Genomic DNA, 15,618 nt, shown 5'->3' on the forward strand with positions numbered 1-15,618 from the left:
GATACATGATATACATTTCCAGTCAAAACAAGCAAAAACCAGTGAAGGCTTGCCAGTGAAGGCAGTCTTATTAAGATTCTCTACTTGAATAACAGAACTCCTGTAGGAAATTAGGAACATTGGGGACATCATGGGAACCTCTGAAGCCACTGCCACTTAAATAAACACTCATTGCTTCATTTCTTATTTCATCTGTTCAGCTTTCAGCAGATTGAAGAACAGTGTCTTCTTTAATCTATGATGTATCATATCTATTGTGCCATTCTTATATTTTTAATACGATGCATGAAATGAAGCACAGTATACACATACTTTCCAATGATTATGATTATTATCATTAGGATCCTCATTTTCATTTCAGCTTCTTCAGTAAAAGCTAGCTTCCAGTTGGGGCTTATGTTTCCAAAGCCATTATCTTTGGAAACATAAAGTTTCCAAAATAATATGTTATTACTCTCCATTATCTTTGGAGAGTAATAACATAATCTCTCAACAGAAACCACTGGAAAATCCTCCCTTCTTTCCTTTTCACAAACAAAAACAAACAAATTAGCAAGTGAAAACACGCTGAGCCCAGAAAGGAAAGACACCACCCATCAGGGGTAACCTCAGTCTACCTTCCTCTCGCCTGGTAAACATGGCCCCAATACAAGGATGTTTTATTACCTTACTGAGCTCACCAATCCTGCAAAGAAAAAGAAGTGCTAGCTTGAAGTATTGTCTAGAGCACCTAGAAGATTAGGGGAGTCCTGTCTGCCTACCAGTGGACAATGGGATATGTCCTTCCTTTCTACAACCCTCCTTAACTTAGCCTGCATCAGGCTACGGATGGTATATAACTCTCCTACAAGGGTGCCCATACTCTGTTTCACCACCCAACCAAGAATTTACTTACTGGCATTTCAAAATACAAAAATGAAGTACCAGTTAAATCCTTAACCTGTGTTTAGGTCAGGAAAAAGCAAAGTGATAATTAATATTTTTAAGCCTAATTAATAAAAATTGTCAAAGAACTAGAATTTTAGGAAAGGCAAATCAGGAGGAAAAAAAATGAGCCATATCTAGAATTTAGTCCACAATGCAATTTATGGGTATTCCTAGGAATATCATAATTCACTGCTATCATTTTTAAAATCTCTTTTGTCTTTAGCACAATAATTGTTCTCTAAGTAATGTCTGACTCTGCAACCTCATGAACTGTAGTATAACAGGCTCCTTCATCCTCCACTAACTCTGCTTTGAAGAAACTGCAAGATATTATAGAAAAGGAAGCAACTGAAGTTCATTTCTTCTCTTTTTCCCTGCCCCAAAGTTTAGAATGTTATACATAAAGACTTTCTGTACTCATATTATTTTTAAAGAACTTTCTTTTCTAATTGTAAAGCTAATACGCTCTTTTTTAAAAAATTTTTTTAATGTATACAATCATAATGAAAAAAGTTAAATACATTCATAATCACTTTATTCAAAAATAAGTTCTAGTATATTATGGTAATCCATTCTAGTTTCTAGTTTATATGTATTTCTTTTCATTATCTTATAATAAAATGGCCCCAGTACACAAACATCTAAACCCAAAACTCTCACCAATGTTAAACAAATTCAGATGCTAAATTCACAAGTAACCAACATTTCAATTGCTGAATTATGCATTACACAAATCAGTAATAAGTTCAATAAAGCTCATCTCAGCTTCTATGCTCCTAAATTTGTTAGCTAGTCCTGTCATGGAGAAACCACTTCCTAATTCAAGAAAGACTTGGCCGTGTGCTTCAGTCTTTCCATGTTAGAGAGGATTCAGTATTTGTTCACTTTATGATTCTAATCAAAAAGTGAATAAAATACACATTATGAAACTTAGAAGGAATTCTACAAAGGATATTAAACCTGAGCTTTGGAAAATTTCCGAGTTTTTAACAATTCACTAATTATTCCTCCATTAGCATCAATACCCAACAGATTTGCCACAAATGCTATTTAAGGTATACAATGTTAGTCATCAGTCATAAAGTGTTTTCTGAAAGTAAATAAATAAAGCCGACATTTCTTATAAATTGGTGGTGGTGGTAGAACTTCAATCACTAAGTTGTGTCCGACTCTTTGTGACCCCATGACTATAGCCCACTAGGATTCTCTGTCCATGGGATTTTCCAGGCAAGAATACTGGAGTGGATTGCCATTATTTTCTCCAGGGGATCTTCCCAACCCAGGATCAAACCTGAGTTTCCTGCCTTGTAGGCAGATTCTTTACTATCTGAGCCACCAGAGAAGCCCATTTCCTATAAGTTAGTATTGAATAGTTTTGGCTTTGCAGCCATACAGTCTCTGTCCATTCTCAACTCCCCTCAACTTGGCCCTTTCACCACAAAGTCAGCCATTTACACCACATAAACAAATGGGAGTGGCTGTGTTCCAATAAAACTTTATTTACAAAAACTTTATCACAAAATCAAGATTTTTTTCTGGAAATGGGCGGTAGTGATGGCTGTACAACAATGTGAATACATTTAATGTCACTCAGCTGTAACTTGAAAATAGTTAAAATAGTAAATTTTATTATGTATACTTTACCAAAATGTTTTAAAATACACACACAAAACCCCCAAATGCACAACATTTTGCCTATAAGGTGTTTTTTCCCAACTCCTTGACTATGAAATCCTTTCTGTCTGAAATACTCTCATTAAATGGTTTTTCTGAAACTAAAAAGCTTCCAAAACCTGATGCACAAATCCTTTAAAGATAATATTGTTCCTCTACCAAACCTTTAAAAAAAAACCTGGAATGCTGAAAGCACAAAGGCTTCAGTAGTTGTGGCACACAGGCTTAGTTGCACCACAGCATGTGGGATCTTAGTTCTCCAACCTAGGATCAAACCCACGTCCCCTGCACTGGGAGGTGGATTCCTAACCACCGAGCCACCAGGGAAGTCCCTGCAAACTACTTTTTTTAAAATTTATAAATGAAAAGAAATACAACAGAAAGATGTCAACTGAGTATTATCAGATACCTGATTTTGCAACACATGGTTTATAGATTTCAAATATCCAAGGCACCATTTGTATTTAGTCTAATTTTATTTCTAATTGTTTTCACTCAAATCCTATTATTAGCAACTGCTTGATGTGATGATTTTCTTCTTCAGATCTGCAGTTTCTTTCAAAAAATATATATATTGCTTAAAACCTAAAATAAATTTTGCGTGTGTGTGCTCAATCGCCCAGTCATGTCTAACACTTTGAGATCCTCATGGACTGTAGCCCACCAGGCTCCTTTGTTCATGGGATTTTTCAGGCAAGAATACTGGAGTGGGTTGCCATTTCCTTCTCCCGGGGATCTTCCCAACTCAGGGATCGAACCAATGTCTCCCGCACTGGCAGACAGATTCTTTACCACTGTGCCACCTGGGAAGCCCCGAAAATATATTTTGCTCAACTTTAAATCTACTCACACACACTCAAGCTAAAAATAAGTGCTCTTCCACAAGTTAGATTTGGGGGAATTTTGGATGTTTTGTTTTACTTTTCAGTTTTAATTGGCACCATGAGAACCAGCCAACTAGATCCTTTTACAGTGTAGTCAAGGCTAGATTTTGCCCTTCGACACTGTGATTAGTTTATTATTCATCTGGTACCTTCCTATTAGAACTGGTTTTTAGCCTGTGAACTTCTCTTTCAGCTTCCAACAAAGGATTTCATTGCTTCAGGAATTGAGGTGTGTCTAAGTTTTTACCTGGGAGCAAAAGTGATGCAAGCGTTTCTGGTGAGACCAATCCTTGGTTTAGGGTGGGGAGGATCTGCATAACAGGCCATCTGCAGACTCCTGAAGACAGGAGAGACGCTGAGAAAGGGCTTTCTTGAGACGTCGTATGCCGACGGTTGGAAGGACCAAAGCGGCAGCTCCCTTCGTTCACCAGGGAAATCAGAAACCATGGCTTGGCTCCCTTTCAGAACCACAGGGGCTCTGGCCATTTTAATGGTAAGTCCTTTTTTTCCGCCCCCCGCCCCCCTAATAATTGCAAACTTTCCTGTTTCCCTCCTTGTTAGAGAATGTTAATTTGATTGCTGAATCCCTATTATAAATTCTAAAAAGAGTTCAGTGGAAATAAACATTTTAAAATGAAACTGCAAAGATTACCAATTTCCCCCTTTTGTTGCTGTTGTTTTTTTTTTTCAGTGCTGTATTTTCACATGGAAAACCAAGCCAGATAGAAACGAATTTGAAAGTTGCCATTTAGCATATTTAGTTGGAGAACTAATTAATCCTGATTGCAGGTCTATTTTCCAAAGTATCTTCACTTTCTTTAAAGTCATGCTTTTATTCATCTTTTTGTTCAGGCTTTTATTCTATTACACAAAGCAAAACACATAAAAGAGAATGAGGTCTATTTCCCAAGGTTATATATACCTCTTAAGCACATGGCTAAGAATTGTACATGCCTGGTCTTGATACCTGACATGTTTTTAAGTAGTCTAAGACCATTGAATTAAAATCAAAGCAATGTTTGATTCTGGAGAAGTTGGGAGGGTTATTAAGAAAAGAATGTTTATGTTCAGCCATTATGTGCAAAAGATATCTAATCTTTAGGGAGAAAAAAATATTTTATAAGCCAGTTTTCCAGAAAAGTAAAACTTTTGCTGACTGGGAAAGTTTTATATAGTATTAGATAAAAGAGTAGTGGAATCTGGAGAGCAAAGAACTAGACTAGATGTTACAGACTAGTGTGCTCCTTAACTGTGTTGTTTTAGTGAAGGAAAAAATTGGTCACAATATTATCAGTTCCACATAGATATCAAAATAGTGAAATACACCATAATGAATATTTTTTAAATCCCTAATACTAATTCCTCATTTTATCAACAATAAGTTGGGTTTGCCTAAGCATCAGTTTCCCTCATGTCCTCATCTAAAAAATTGAGATAATTGGACTTCAAGAAGTTACAGGGAGATAGATCTCAAGAAAGAACTTTCTAAAAATTAAATATGCTTAAAATTAGAATAGACTGCCTGTTAGCCAGCATTTCTTAGCCTTCTCTGTCATGGCAATGGTCAAGCAGAAAATTGGTATCACACCCTTCTGTTCGAGTCTATTTCTATTATGACAGTGTAACTAACTGTTTTGGCAATCTAATGAATCTAATTGACCCAAGAATGTTGTAAAGAGAAATCTGGCAGTTGTATGACTTCCCCGCCTTTCCAGATGGTCATTTCTGAACTAAATGAACTGCAGGTAGCCTGATCAGCCATCTGTCCCGATCAATGACCAGCCTGGGAAGTTAGGGGATATGCAGCAGGGTGTGCTGGAAGTGTTGTTGCAGAATTGGACTGCCACATGCTTAGGGGAGTTTCTTTCCCTTCTCTGATGTGTACCCCTCTCAGTTACCCTTCTGGTTCTGGAATGGCTGTAAGATCCTTACACAGAGGGCTGTTTTATTCCTCTTTGCATCCCCAATGCCTACCATAAAATCTACCTTACAGTGGACACACAATTGTTCAAAGAATGGGTAAATGAATGATTGAATGAGGCCTCTCTAAACTATAACCCTTACCACAGTGCCTCTATAATCCTAGTCATGGGGGACGCTCCCTCAGGAAAATTTTGCAGGCTCACATACGAAAACACACAAGTTATTTACACAATATAATGTCATATATAATTATTTAAGTGGTCTAGAACTGCTCTGTCCAATACAGTAGCCACTAGCCACATGTGGCTATTAACCACATGAAACGTGGTTGATCTGTATTGAGATGTGCTGTTAAGCATAAAGTATACATTATATTTTGAAGACTCTGTATGAAAAAAAAAGAGAACATGCATGCATATGTGCTCAGTTGCATCCAATTCTTTGCAACCCTATGGACTGCAGCCTGCCAGGCTCCTCAGTTCATGGGATTCTCCAGGCAAGAATACTGGAGTGGGTTGCCATGCCTTCCTCCAGGGGATCTTCTCGACCCAGGGATTGAACCTGTGTCTCCTGAACTGCAGGCAGATTCTTTACCACTGAGCCACAGGGGAAGCCCAGAAAAGAACATAAAATATGTCATCAATAATTTTTATGTTGACAAAAATTGAAATGACAGTATTTTGGGTACATTTGTTAAAAATATGTTGAAAAAATTAATTTCACCTTTTTAACCTTTTTTAATATGAATGTTAAAAAATTTAAAATTCGATAAGTGATTCACATTGGTTACTTTATTTCAACTGGACAGTGCTGGTCTACTCTTAATCCCATTAGTGGAAGGCAATGTCAGTCAGAAGTGAGGTAGGCAGGGACTTCCCTGGTGGTCCAGTGGTTAAGACTTTGCCTTCCAAAGGGTGTGGGTTCAATCCCTAGTTGGGAAGCTAAGATCCTGCATGCCTTGGGGCCAAAAAACCAAAACATAAAAAGTACAGAAACAGTATTGTAACAAATTCAATAAAGACTTAGAAAACAGTACACATCAAAAAAAATTCTTTTTAAAGTAGGCAAACCAGGTTTCATGGACCAGAAGAGATTCGGGCTGCTCTCTGATAAATATAGATGGGCCACAGGGACATATATTTTGTCATCAGCCCAGCATGAGCAAAGGCAGGTGCAACTGCAGCGCTTGCCTAGGGGCAAGGGCTAGTTTGGCTGCCTTGGAGAATCCGGATGTGAGTTAGAATAGCAGATGAGGGTCAGACAGAAAAGTGCATTCTGTGAAGGGTAGTGAAATCCTTTTAGAAGTGGGGAGCCACCCAGAGTTTCGAAATGGTGTGGTGATGGGAAAAGAACAATGTCCTTAAAAGCATTGTGGAGTGGGAATGTACATCTTTTGTTATTGAAGGGTGGGGTGTGAAAGTTGGAAGACCTGTTCGGAGGTTTTGAGTTAATTCCACCAACCTATGACCACACAAAGGTTGCCTAGAGAGGTGATACATAAAAGCTAAATCACAGACTTCAGCCTATGCCTGTACCACTGACTCACTCCAGGTTTTGCTTCCTCAGCTGTCAAATAAGAATAATCATATCCCCCTGACTAATGAGAATGACCATAGTAAAAATGAAACAGCAATGAATGCAAAAAAGTGTTCCGGAAAATATAAAGTGCTTTGTAGGACTTTACTTCCTATTATTTGTAATATTTTAGTAATGAAGATGAAACTTGATAACGCCTTAATAGTCTGCCTTCCTATTTTAAACAACTACTGACATTAGTTTTAATGTCAAGAACCTAAATTTTTCTTGAGTGAAAGGGCATATCAAAAACAGTTATGAGATTAATTTTTTGAAAATTGGCAGAAAAAAATTAAACCTGAATTTTAAATGATAGTGGGTATAGGGAAATAACACAATTTTAAACTTGGAGCATTACCCCAAATTGTAACTGCTTTAGTCCTCTAGATTCATTGAGAGGGGACTGTGTGAGGAACACTAACATGTTGTAAAATGTAACACTTCTCTGTCTCCCATGTTTGCTTGATCCGTTTTGCACAATACCAAGTAAACATTTTGGGGAAAGGTTTTGTGATTGAAAAATACTTGTCTTCAAAGATTTAAACTTTTCAAAACAATGTTTTCTTCAAAGGAGACTACTGGTCAGTATTACAGAAGTCCATTAAATCTGAAACACGGTCTGTCGAATAACACTCCTATAGCATCTGAACAATAAGCCATTTAATTTCATGTTACAATATTATTATGTAAAGATTTACTCATTACAAAACTCATACAAGTGTTTGAAATCCAAAGATGTTTAAAGCACAATGTTTTAAACAAGTTAATAGTGTTCATGCTGAGAAAAAAATATAGTAGTTTAAATACCAAGCTCTGAGTTAGAATGTGTTCTAAATATAGCAGTGGTGGTGATTTAGTCACTAAGTCGCGTCCAACTATTAGGATCCCATGGACTATACCCTGCCAGGCTCCTCTGTACATGGAATTCTCCAGGCGAGAAGACTGGAGTGGGTTGCCATTTCTTTCTCCAGAGGATCTTCCCGACCCAGGGATCGAACCAGGGTTTCCGATATTGCAGGCAGATTCTTTACTGACTGAGCTATGAGGGAAGCCCCAAATACAGCAGAACACCCTTCAACCACTTTCTCTAGAGAACATCCAGAAAGCAAATTGTTAGGAAAAGAATTGTATGCTAAGTGGCCCAGATTTTTAACAGAAGGAAAATCTTCGACATATCCTTCCTTCTCTTCATTGATGAAGCAATCCAATTTCCAATGCTGGTGAATATATGAAAATTAATTTCCTCCTGAACCTCTCCAACAGTTAAAATTCTAAAATCAGAATAACCTTGCCAAGCGATTCACGCCAGCCCTGACTGACGTGCAAACCTTGGGAAAGATGTGATTATTTACTTCCATCAATTACCATTCCCAGTTGCTTAATACTCAAAACCGGTTTTCATTTAGAACTAGAAGACTTGGTGTCCATGATGCTTCTCATAAACCTCTTAGCCTTTGGCTCTTCCTTTCCAGTTAAGAGTCAATCTGATAGCCTAAGGAGAGGGTTTGCTTTGTGAAGTTCATTACAAGAATTACACAGGCTACTGGTTACTATCCATAATTATACTCTGAATAATTGAATCCGTGTAATGTGCACATGTTCCTTGTATGACCGCTGCACAGTTGACCAGGCTGTACACTGCACAATGCCAGGAGGTATGTTCACATACACTACAATGTGAACAATGTCCCCTGGAGTTGCACAGGTGGCAAATCATACCATTGGACAGTGGAACACTGGTTCTTATCTCTTTCTGAGGCTCAAGAAAGAGTTCTATGTGCCTTGACATGAGTAATAATAATAAAAGATCATATCACAGTGGCTCTTTACATCTTTTTTATGTCCAGAGGTAATTAACACTTATTAAGCAGTTACTGTAGGCTAGGGTTCATCTATGTGTTTCAGACCTGTTAATTCATTTAATCCTCACAACAAACCTATAAAGTTAGTAGAATTATTATACCTATTTTATAGATGAAAAATTAAATAATGTTCCCAAGTTTTTCAGCTAGTACATGATGAGACTAGGATTTTAATTGAGGGATTCAGGATCCAATGTCCAGTTTTGTATTTCTACACTTAACTGCATCTTTGTTCTTGTTGTCTAATGACTAAGTTGTGTCTGACTCTTTGTGACCCCATGGACTATGGCCCCAAGGCTCCTCTGTCCATGGGATTTCTCAGGCAAGAATATTGCAGTGGGTTGACATTTCCTTCTCCAGAGGATCTTCCCACCCCAGGGATCAAACCCGCATCTCTTACGTCTCCTGCATTGGCTGGTGGATTCTTTAGCACTGAGCCACCTGGGAAGAAACTGTGTCTTACAGAGTACTTAAAATGAGCTCCTGAAAAAGGGCTTAATTTTCTAAATTGAATTTACTCTAAACATCAGTTATTAAAGTGTTGAACTCTCCTAAATTAAATACTTCTTAAGTAATTAAACATAAATATTTTCATTCAATTAAGGAATTTTCCTTGATAAACATGAAGCTTATTAAAATACTTCTGGATTTTTTTAAATTTTAATTTCAAAAATTTGATACATATCTATTGATCTCTCTAATCTGACACATAATCTTGCATCTAACCAATTATAAAAATAGTATCACCAACATATATACATACATATATTTCATGAATTTTTCAAAAATAATTATTAATTTTAAAAATCAAGTTTAAAATTTGTAATGATTCCTTTCAATTACCCAGCTCATTTTGCAAATTTCCCAGAGAGGAGTGGGTGTGATCTTATTGCATGCAGAGAAAAATGGCCATGCCTTATGCTGGCTAGGACTGGCTTCCTGAATCCAATGCATACTCAAACAGTCTGACCTTCCTTCCCCACTCTGAAGTTTCAGAGTACTCTAAACAAAACCTTAGCCAAACCAGTAAAAAGCAACTGTTATTATATAAGATTTTTAAAAATCCAGTCACCCATATCCTCAAAATAAATTTATTACAAACCTACCATACTCAATAGGAATCTTAATGATATAACTACATACATTTTAGTTAGCAAATAGGACACATGAATATTAAACCACTTTATGTCGCATGCTTTTTATTAACTTAAAAATCTTATTTGCTTTTAATAAAACATTTCTAATTCTTATGTATACCAAGGCATTTAGACCATATCACTGCTTTATAAATCATACAGTCAAAATTATAAAACCATAACCAGAGAACACAGGGAAGAAAGAAAAATAAATTCACAAGATACAGAGTGTTTTCTCCACGCTGCTATCTTCTAGACTCTAGGCTACAAAAAAGACAACTTAATTGATTTACATTATCAAGAAGCTATTGAAATATTTAGTAGATATTCAAAATAATTATACGAACAATGTAACTAAAACAACTAAGTAGCTACATGTAAGTACTAATTAACTCAAATAGTAAAGTTTTTTTTTTAAATACTTGGGAATAATGTAAAGCTATGACTAAATGTCTAAATACATATTTAAAAAGCACTGCATTATTCAAAAGTGTTCTTAGTAACTATCCCCATATTCCTAAAAACACAACAAAGATTATATTTTCACAATATTCCCAAAAATTGGAAAACATTCCTGGTGAGCTGACTTTGAAAGAGAGGATGGGAAAGAGTAAAGGTTTGGCTGAGTAGCTTCTTTAAGGGCTCGGAGTCAAAGAAATGACTTAACAAGTAAGAAACACCTGTCCACAATGCTCGATTTCCACAGTTTAGGGTTTGTCCTTCCTTCACTTCCCAGAAAAACAGAAATCTTGTCTTAATGTCTATTAGAAGAATCATTCTCCACAGGGCTAGTACAAACATGATTCATGTTTTCAGGATGACTCCAGTTTTCCTGTAAAAGGGATCATGCCTGGTCCCTCCCTCCCCTCACGTGGGGCTGAGTTGTTCTTGGGAACTGGGAAAGGTGTGCAGTGACTTCACTGCCCTGATCTTTTCTCCCACATAATGCATGTGTGCATATGTACTCAGTCGTGTCTGACTCTCTGAGACTCCATGGACTGCAGCCCACTGGGCTCCTCTCTGTCCAGGGAACTTTCCAGGCAAGGATACTGAAGTGGGTTGCCATTTCCTTCTTCAGAGGATCTTCCCAACCCAGGGTTCGAACCTGCATCTCTTATGTCTGCTGCATTGGCAGGCGGATTCTTTTTCACTAGTGTGACCTGGGAAGCCCCCAAGTAACTCATGGTACTGTTTAAAAAAGAACAGCAATGCTGTAAAATAATTTTGAGATCTGTTATAACCACAAGTCATGGTCTTTTTCCATGACAGTTTTAACAAACATCCTTTGAAATAAAGATTTTACTGAAATTTTTAGAATGGAAGCGTCCTCACATCCTACGTCTGAAATCATTTTTCCTTTGGTTCAGACTGGGACTTGCCTCTTTATTATAGCCTTCCAAAATAAGCGACGTAATAAATCTACATTGTTTCAGGATTAACTGCAGCCTTTGCCAGGAAGAAATCTAAATTGACTATCACATAACTTTTTTTCTATGATTCATTTTTATTTTCTATTTATCTACACTGACTTAAGAATCTAGTGTAGTGGTGATGTGCACACTTTAGAGTCAGGCTGCAGAGATTCAAATCTGAGGGCTGTTAGTTGGGGCAAAGTACTCATTTTTTCATGAGTATTCTCTTTTTCTTCATCCCTGAAAGACGGATTACAGTATCCTTCAGATGGCTGCTGTGTTAAATGAGATAGTAAACATAAAGCTCTATGAATAGCATCTGACACATAAAACATAATTCTTTTGTTCTGATTTATTTTTCATAATCTTTTTCCTTCCAGATTGTCTTCAAATTAGTTAATCAGTGAGTCAGAAAACAGTTTTTAAATATCTGCTAAGGGATCAGTAAGGGATAGCAAAAAACAATAATAATAATATAGAAGCACCGATTTGGAAAGTTTGCAATTCTCTTGGCTCGACACCATATAATGCACATAAAACCATAAGAAATAATAAATCACGGTAAACCATTATGGGCTAAATTGCACAGAATATATGTTGTGCAAACTTAGAAAAGGAGACATCAGTAAGGACAGTTTCATGGAGACTGTTGGAACTTAAAATGATCTTCAAGGATGAGTAATACAGTATTCAAGTGTGTGAAGATAAGAAGAATGCATTCCAGGTAGAAAACAACACTGAAAATGACACAGATGAAGGTCCTGTATACTCCTGAGAAGGTGAAGACCTAGCCTGGCCTGGCTTCATCTTATCTTTATTTCTTTTAGATCAGTAGGAAAATTAAGCTCAAATTTAAATTGAACTAGTAGAGCAAAGATGCACAAATCCCCATTCCATAGCAAACAGTACTTGTGATTGGAATAGCACATCCCCATCTTTTACATTTCATTCTCTAAATTAGACTGCTGCTGCTGCTGCTGCTAAGTCACTTCAGTCGTGTCCAACTCTGCGCGACCCCATAGGCGGCAGCCCGCCAGGCTCCCCCATCCCTGGGATTCTCCAGGCAAGAACACTGGAGTGGGCTGCCATTTCCTTCTCCAATGCATGAAAGTGGAAAGTGAAAGTGAAGTCGCTCAGTCATGTCTGACTCTTAGCGACCCCATGGACTGCAGCCTACCAGGCTCCTCCATCCATGGGATTTTCCAGGCAACAGTACTGGAGTGGGTTGCCATTGCCTTCTTCCTAACTTAGACTAGTTCCTTTCCATTCTCTCAACTCTTATATGACTAAGAAAATGCCTTGGTCTGGAATTGCAACTAACGAAAACAGCGTTGCCAAGTCGGTAGAGTAGGTCACAGCTTTTAATAATCTCCTGTGGTACTTTCTGAAGCTTATTAGAATGATGCTCACCATTGTTTCCCAAAGCAATAGCTTCCATAGCTCCTGGGAAGTGTTTATAGAGCAGCCAGGTAAGAAATGTCTGGTTGTTGCAACAACTGTTAGAATTTTGAAAAGTCCAATAGATTCCCCTGAACATCATTAAAATTCTACAATTAGATTACACAACTGAAGGAACTATTTACATGAAGACTATTTTCTTTTTTGCTCTTTGAATACTGCTTCTCCAAATCTACCTCTTTCCTATTTTTATTATTTTTAATTGGAGGATAATTGCTTTACAATGTTGTGCTGGTTTCTGCTATATATCAATATGAGTCAGCCATAGGTATACCTGTGTTCCCTCCCTCTTGAAACAGAAACAACTACAATATGAACAGCAGAATGTAAAAATCAGAATTATTATCTTATGTAATTACTTATTTGAAGAATTCATGTTTAATTTGACTTTATTTAAATGTCTACAGGTGGTTCTTTTGGTTCATGGAGAATTGAGAATACAGGTAAAGTATGAAAAAGATTTTTGCAATTAAAATAGTTTAGTTTAAAAATTGTACTGGAAAAATAAATATTTATTTAATATTAAAAATTACTAAATAATTTAATTGTGAAAATACAATTCTAACAACTAACCTAGTAATACTTTAATACTAGCATGAATCGATGTCATTATTGTAATTTACCTCATGCATTCTTTTGTCTCATCTTAAAAATATCAACTGATAAACCAGTATTTGTGCCCAGAACAGTTAGATGTTGTGCAATATATATAGGAAATATAAAATACGGTTAAGTGCTAATATTAAAAATCATATAGCTCTGTAGCTGTGTTAGTTATTTACTGTTTCTTCTTTGCATGATAGTGTAAGGGAGAGAAAATTGGGTATTTAACCATTTTAAATATCTTGAAACATAGGAGACTCCCCAACCTAGGTGTCTGTAATTAATACTCAAAGCAAAAATTTCCAACAATGTGCATAATAAAATATAATCCCTTTTTGAATAAGACAAAAGGACAATACGAAGAATATGAGACCGCAATACAAGGCAAAAGGAGATACAAACGTGAGTGGGTGAAATTCGCAAGACCCTGCAGAGAAGGAGAAGACAACTCGAACAGAAATCCAATTGCCAAAGTAAGTCTTACGAGCAGAAGCAATGTGAGTTTTGAGAATAAATGTACTAGGTGTAAATTAGAATAATGCGGAAATTCCAATTAGTAAGATACAGATTGAGGAGTCCATAGAACAAATAATCTGGTATTTTCAATAACACAAAAAATACAACAATAATGGTATTAATAATATCAATTTAAAAGAGAAAGATGAAGGAGTTACAGCTTCCAGAGTAATTAAAAATAATTAAGAGCCATTTCAATATATTTCAATGGATATGCCTTTTGGGATTCAGATTCTAGCAAATGAATAGAAAAATGTATATGGCCAAGTGCTTTGTTTGGGGCAGCAAATTATCCTCAGAGAATGTGACTGTCTTTACCAATAATGTATTTAACACGGGTTCACTGCAGGAGTTATGACAATTTCACAAGCTGAAAACATTCAGGATAATGTCTCTCAATAAACCCAAAAATACCATACTCCTAATTAAGTGCAGATTAATCACACTATTGTTCCAGGCAAGAGAGGTTAAAGGCATAGAGTCCAGATTAAGTTGAGGTGGATCTTTCTACCAGTTGGTTCTCATGAGAGTCAGTTTAGTCAATCACAGCTGATGTCTGGCTGCCAGTGCAAAAGCAAAAGTCCCTTATCACTAGAGCACGCTGCTAGGGAACAGAGGTAGTGGCAAGCAAGATTACAGTTTTCACCACTGCCAGGCAAAAGATGCCTTGCCCAGGCAGGAGCTAATGCCCCAAGCTCTTCAGAGAGGCACTTAGATCAGCTAAGAGTTGCCTTGCCCAGACTGAACACTCTCAAGAAGTCCTCACAAACTGTTCTTATTTAAAGCTTAAATGTCTCCCAGCCATAGTGACTTCTCCACGCACTTGTATCAATAAGCCCTAGTGTTGCTCAGCAAGAGCCGAGCTGAATGTATATTGACAGTCACAGATATCCACAACAACATCCTGACAGCTTCCTCAATGCAAACAACCACACTCTTAAAGCAACTCTATTCCTAAATAAAAACAAAAAAGTAGATTTGAAATCATAGCAAACCAATATACAGCAATAAGACAATTAAAGATGGTTGACAATCAACATTGGATTGGCCATGTATTCAGAACTGTTGAAGCTGGGTGATGAGATATATCAAGTTCATTATACATTCTAACTTTATAATATATTTGAAATTTTCCCTATTAAAAATTTAAAGATTAATAATAATAAAAGCAATTCATTCTAATATTTTTAACACTTAGTATATTATCACTTTCCATTTTTTTCTCCAGCTTCTCCTATTTAAAACTAAATGTCTTTTGTGTGTGTGTGTTATCTGCTAGGCAAGGAGGCATTCAGTAGTAGCCTTGTCCTTGACTTTCTCTCAACCTTTTAACATCACCATGGTGACCACAGTCTGGGCAAATATTCTAAGGCTGGAAAGGTTAAGGTACGTTGGTCCATACTGGCCAACAGAGGAAACAATTTGAATTTATTTCATATTCCTAGTAGCTATCAAGGCAAAAAAATAAACAACACAGTGTCAGAAAGCATGAATAAAATGAACAGATGACTTGAGAGTGTGGAGCACAGGGGGGTAAGGAAGAGGCCTGAGTGATGATCACCTTAACATTTTGGGTATTTTGGACTGCAGATTACTTCAGACTTCGAAGCAACCCAGAAAATTACCTACCACATCTCGGGAATAGGAA

General features: G+C 36.8%; 1 protein-coding gene across 1 annotated transcript in view; it reads left to right on the forward strand.

Annotated features, from left to right (window-relative positions):
* The first annotated feature begins 3,486 nt into the window (after positions 1-3,486).
* DSG3 (desmoglein 3) overlaps positions 3,487-15,618 on the forward strand; it is a 31,220-nt gene continuing 19,088 nt past the window's right edge. Inside the window, 4 exon segments of the mRNA XM_010828964.1 lie at positions 3,487-3,978; positions 13,259-13,294; positions 13,799-13,927; positions 15,561-15,616. Coding sequence (XP_010827266.1) covers positions 3,931-3,978; positions 13,259-13,294; positions 13,799-13,927; positions 15,561-15,616 — 269 coding nt within the window. The 5' untranslated portion in view covers positions 3,487-3,930.

The sequence above is a fragment of the Bison bison genome, unplaced genomic scaffold, assembly GCF_000754665.1.
Source record: "Bison bison bison isolate TAMUID 2011002044 unplaced genomic scaffold, Bison_UMD1.0 scf7180017864498, whole genome shotgun sequence".
NCBI lineage: Eukaryota > Metazoa > Chordata > Mammalia > Artiodactyla > Bovidae > Bison > Bison bison.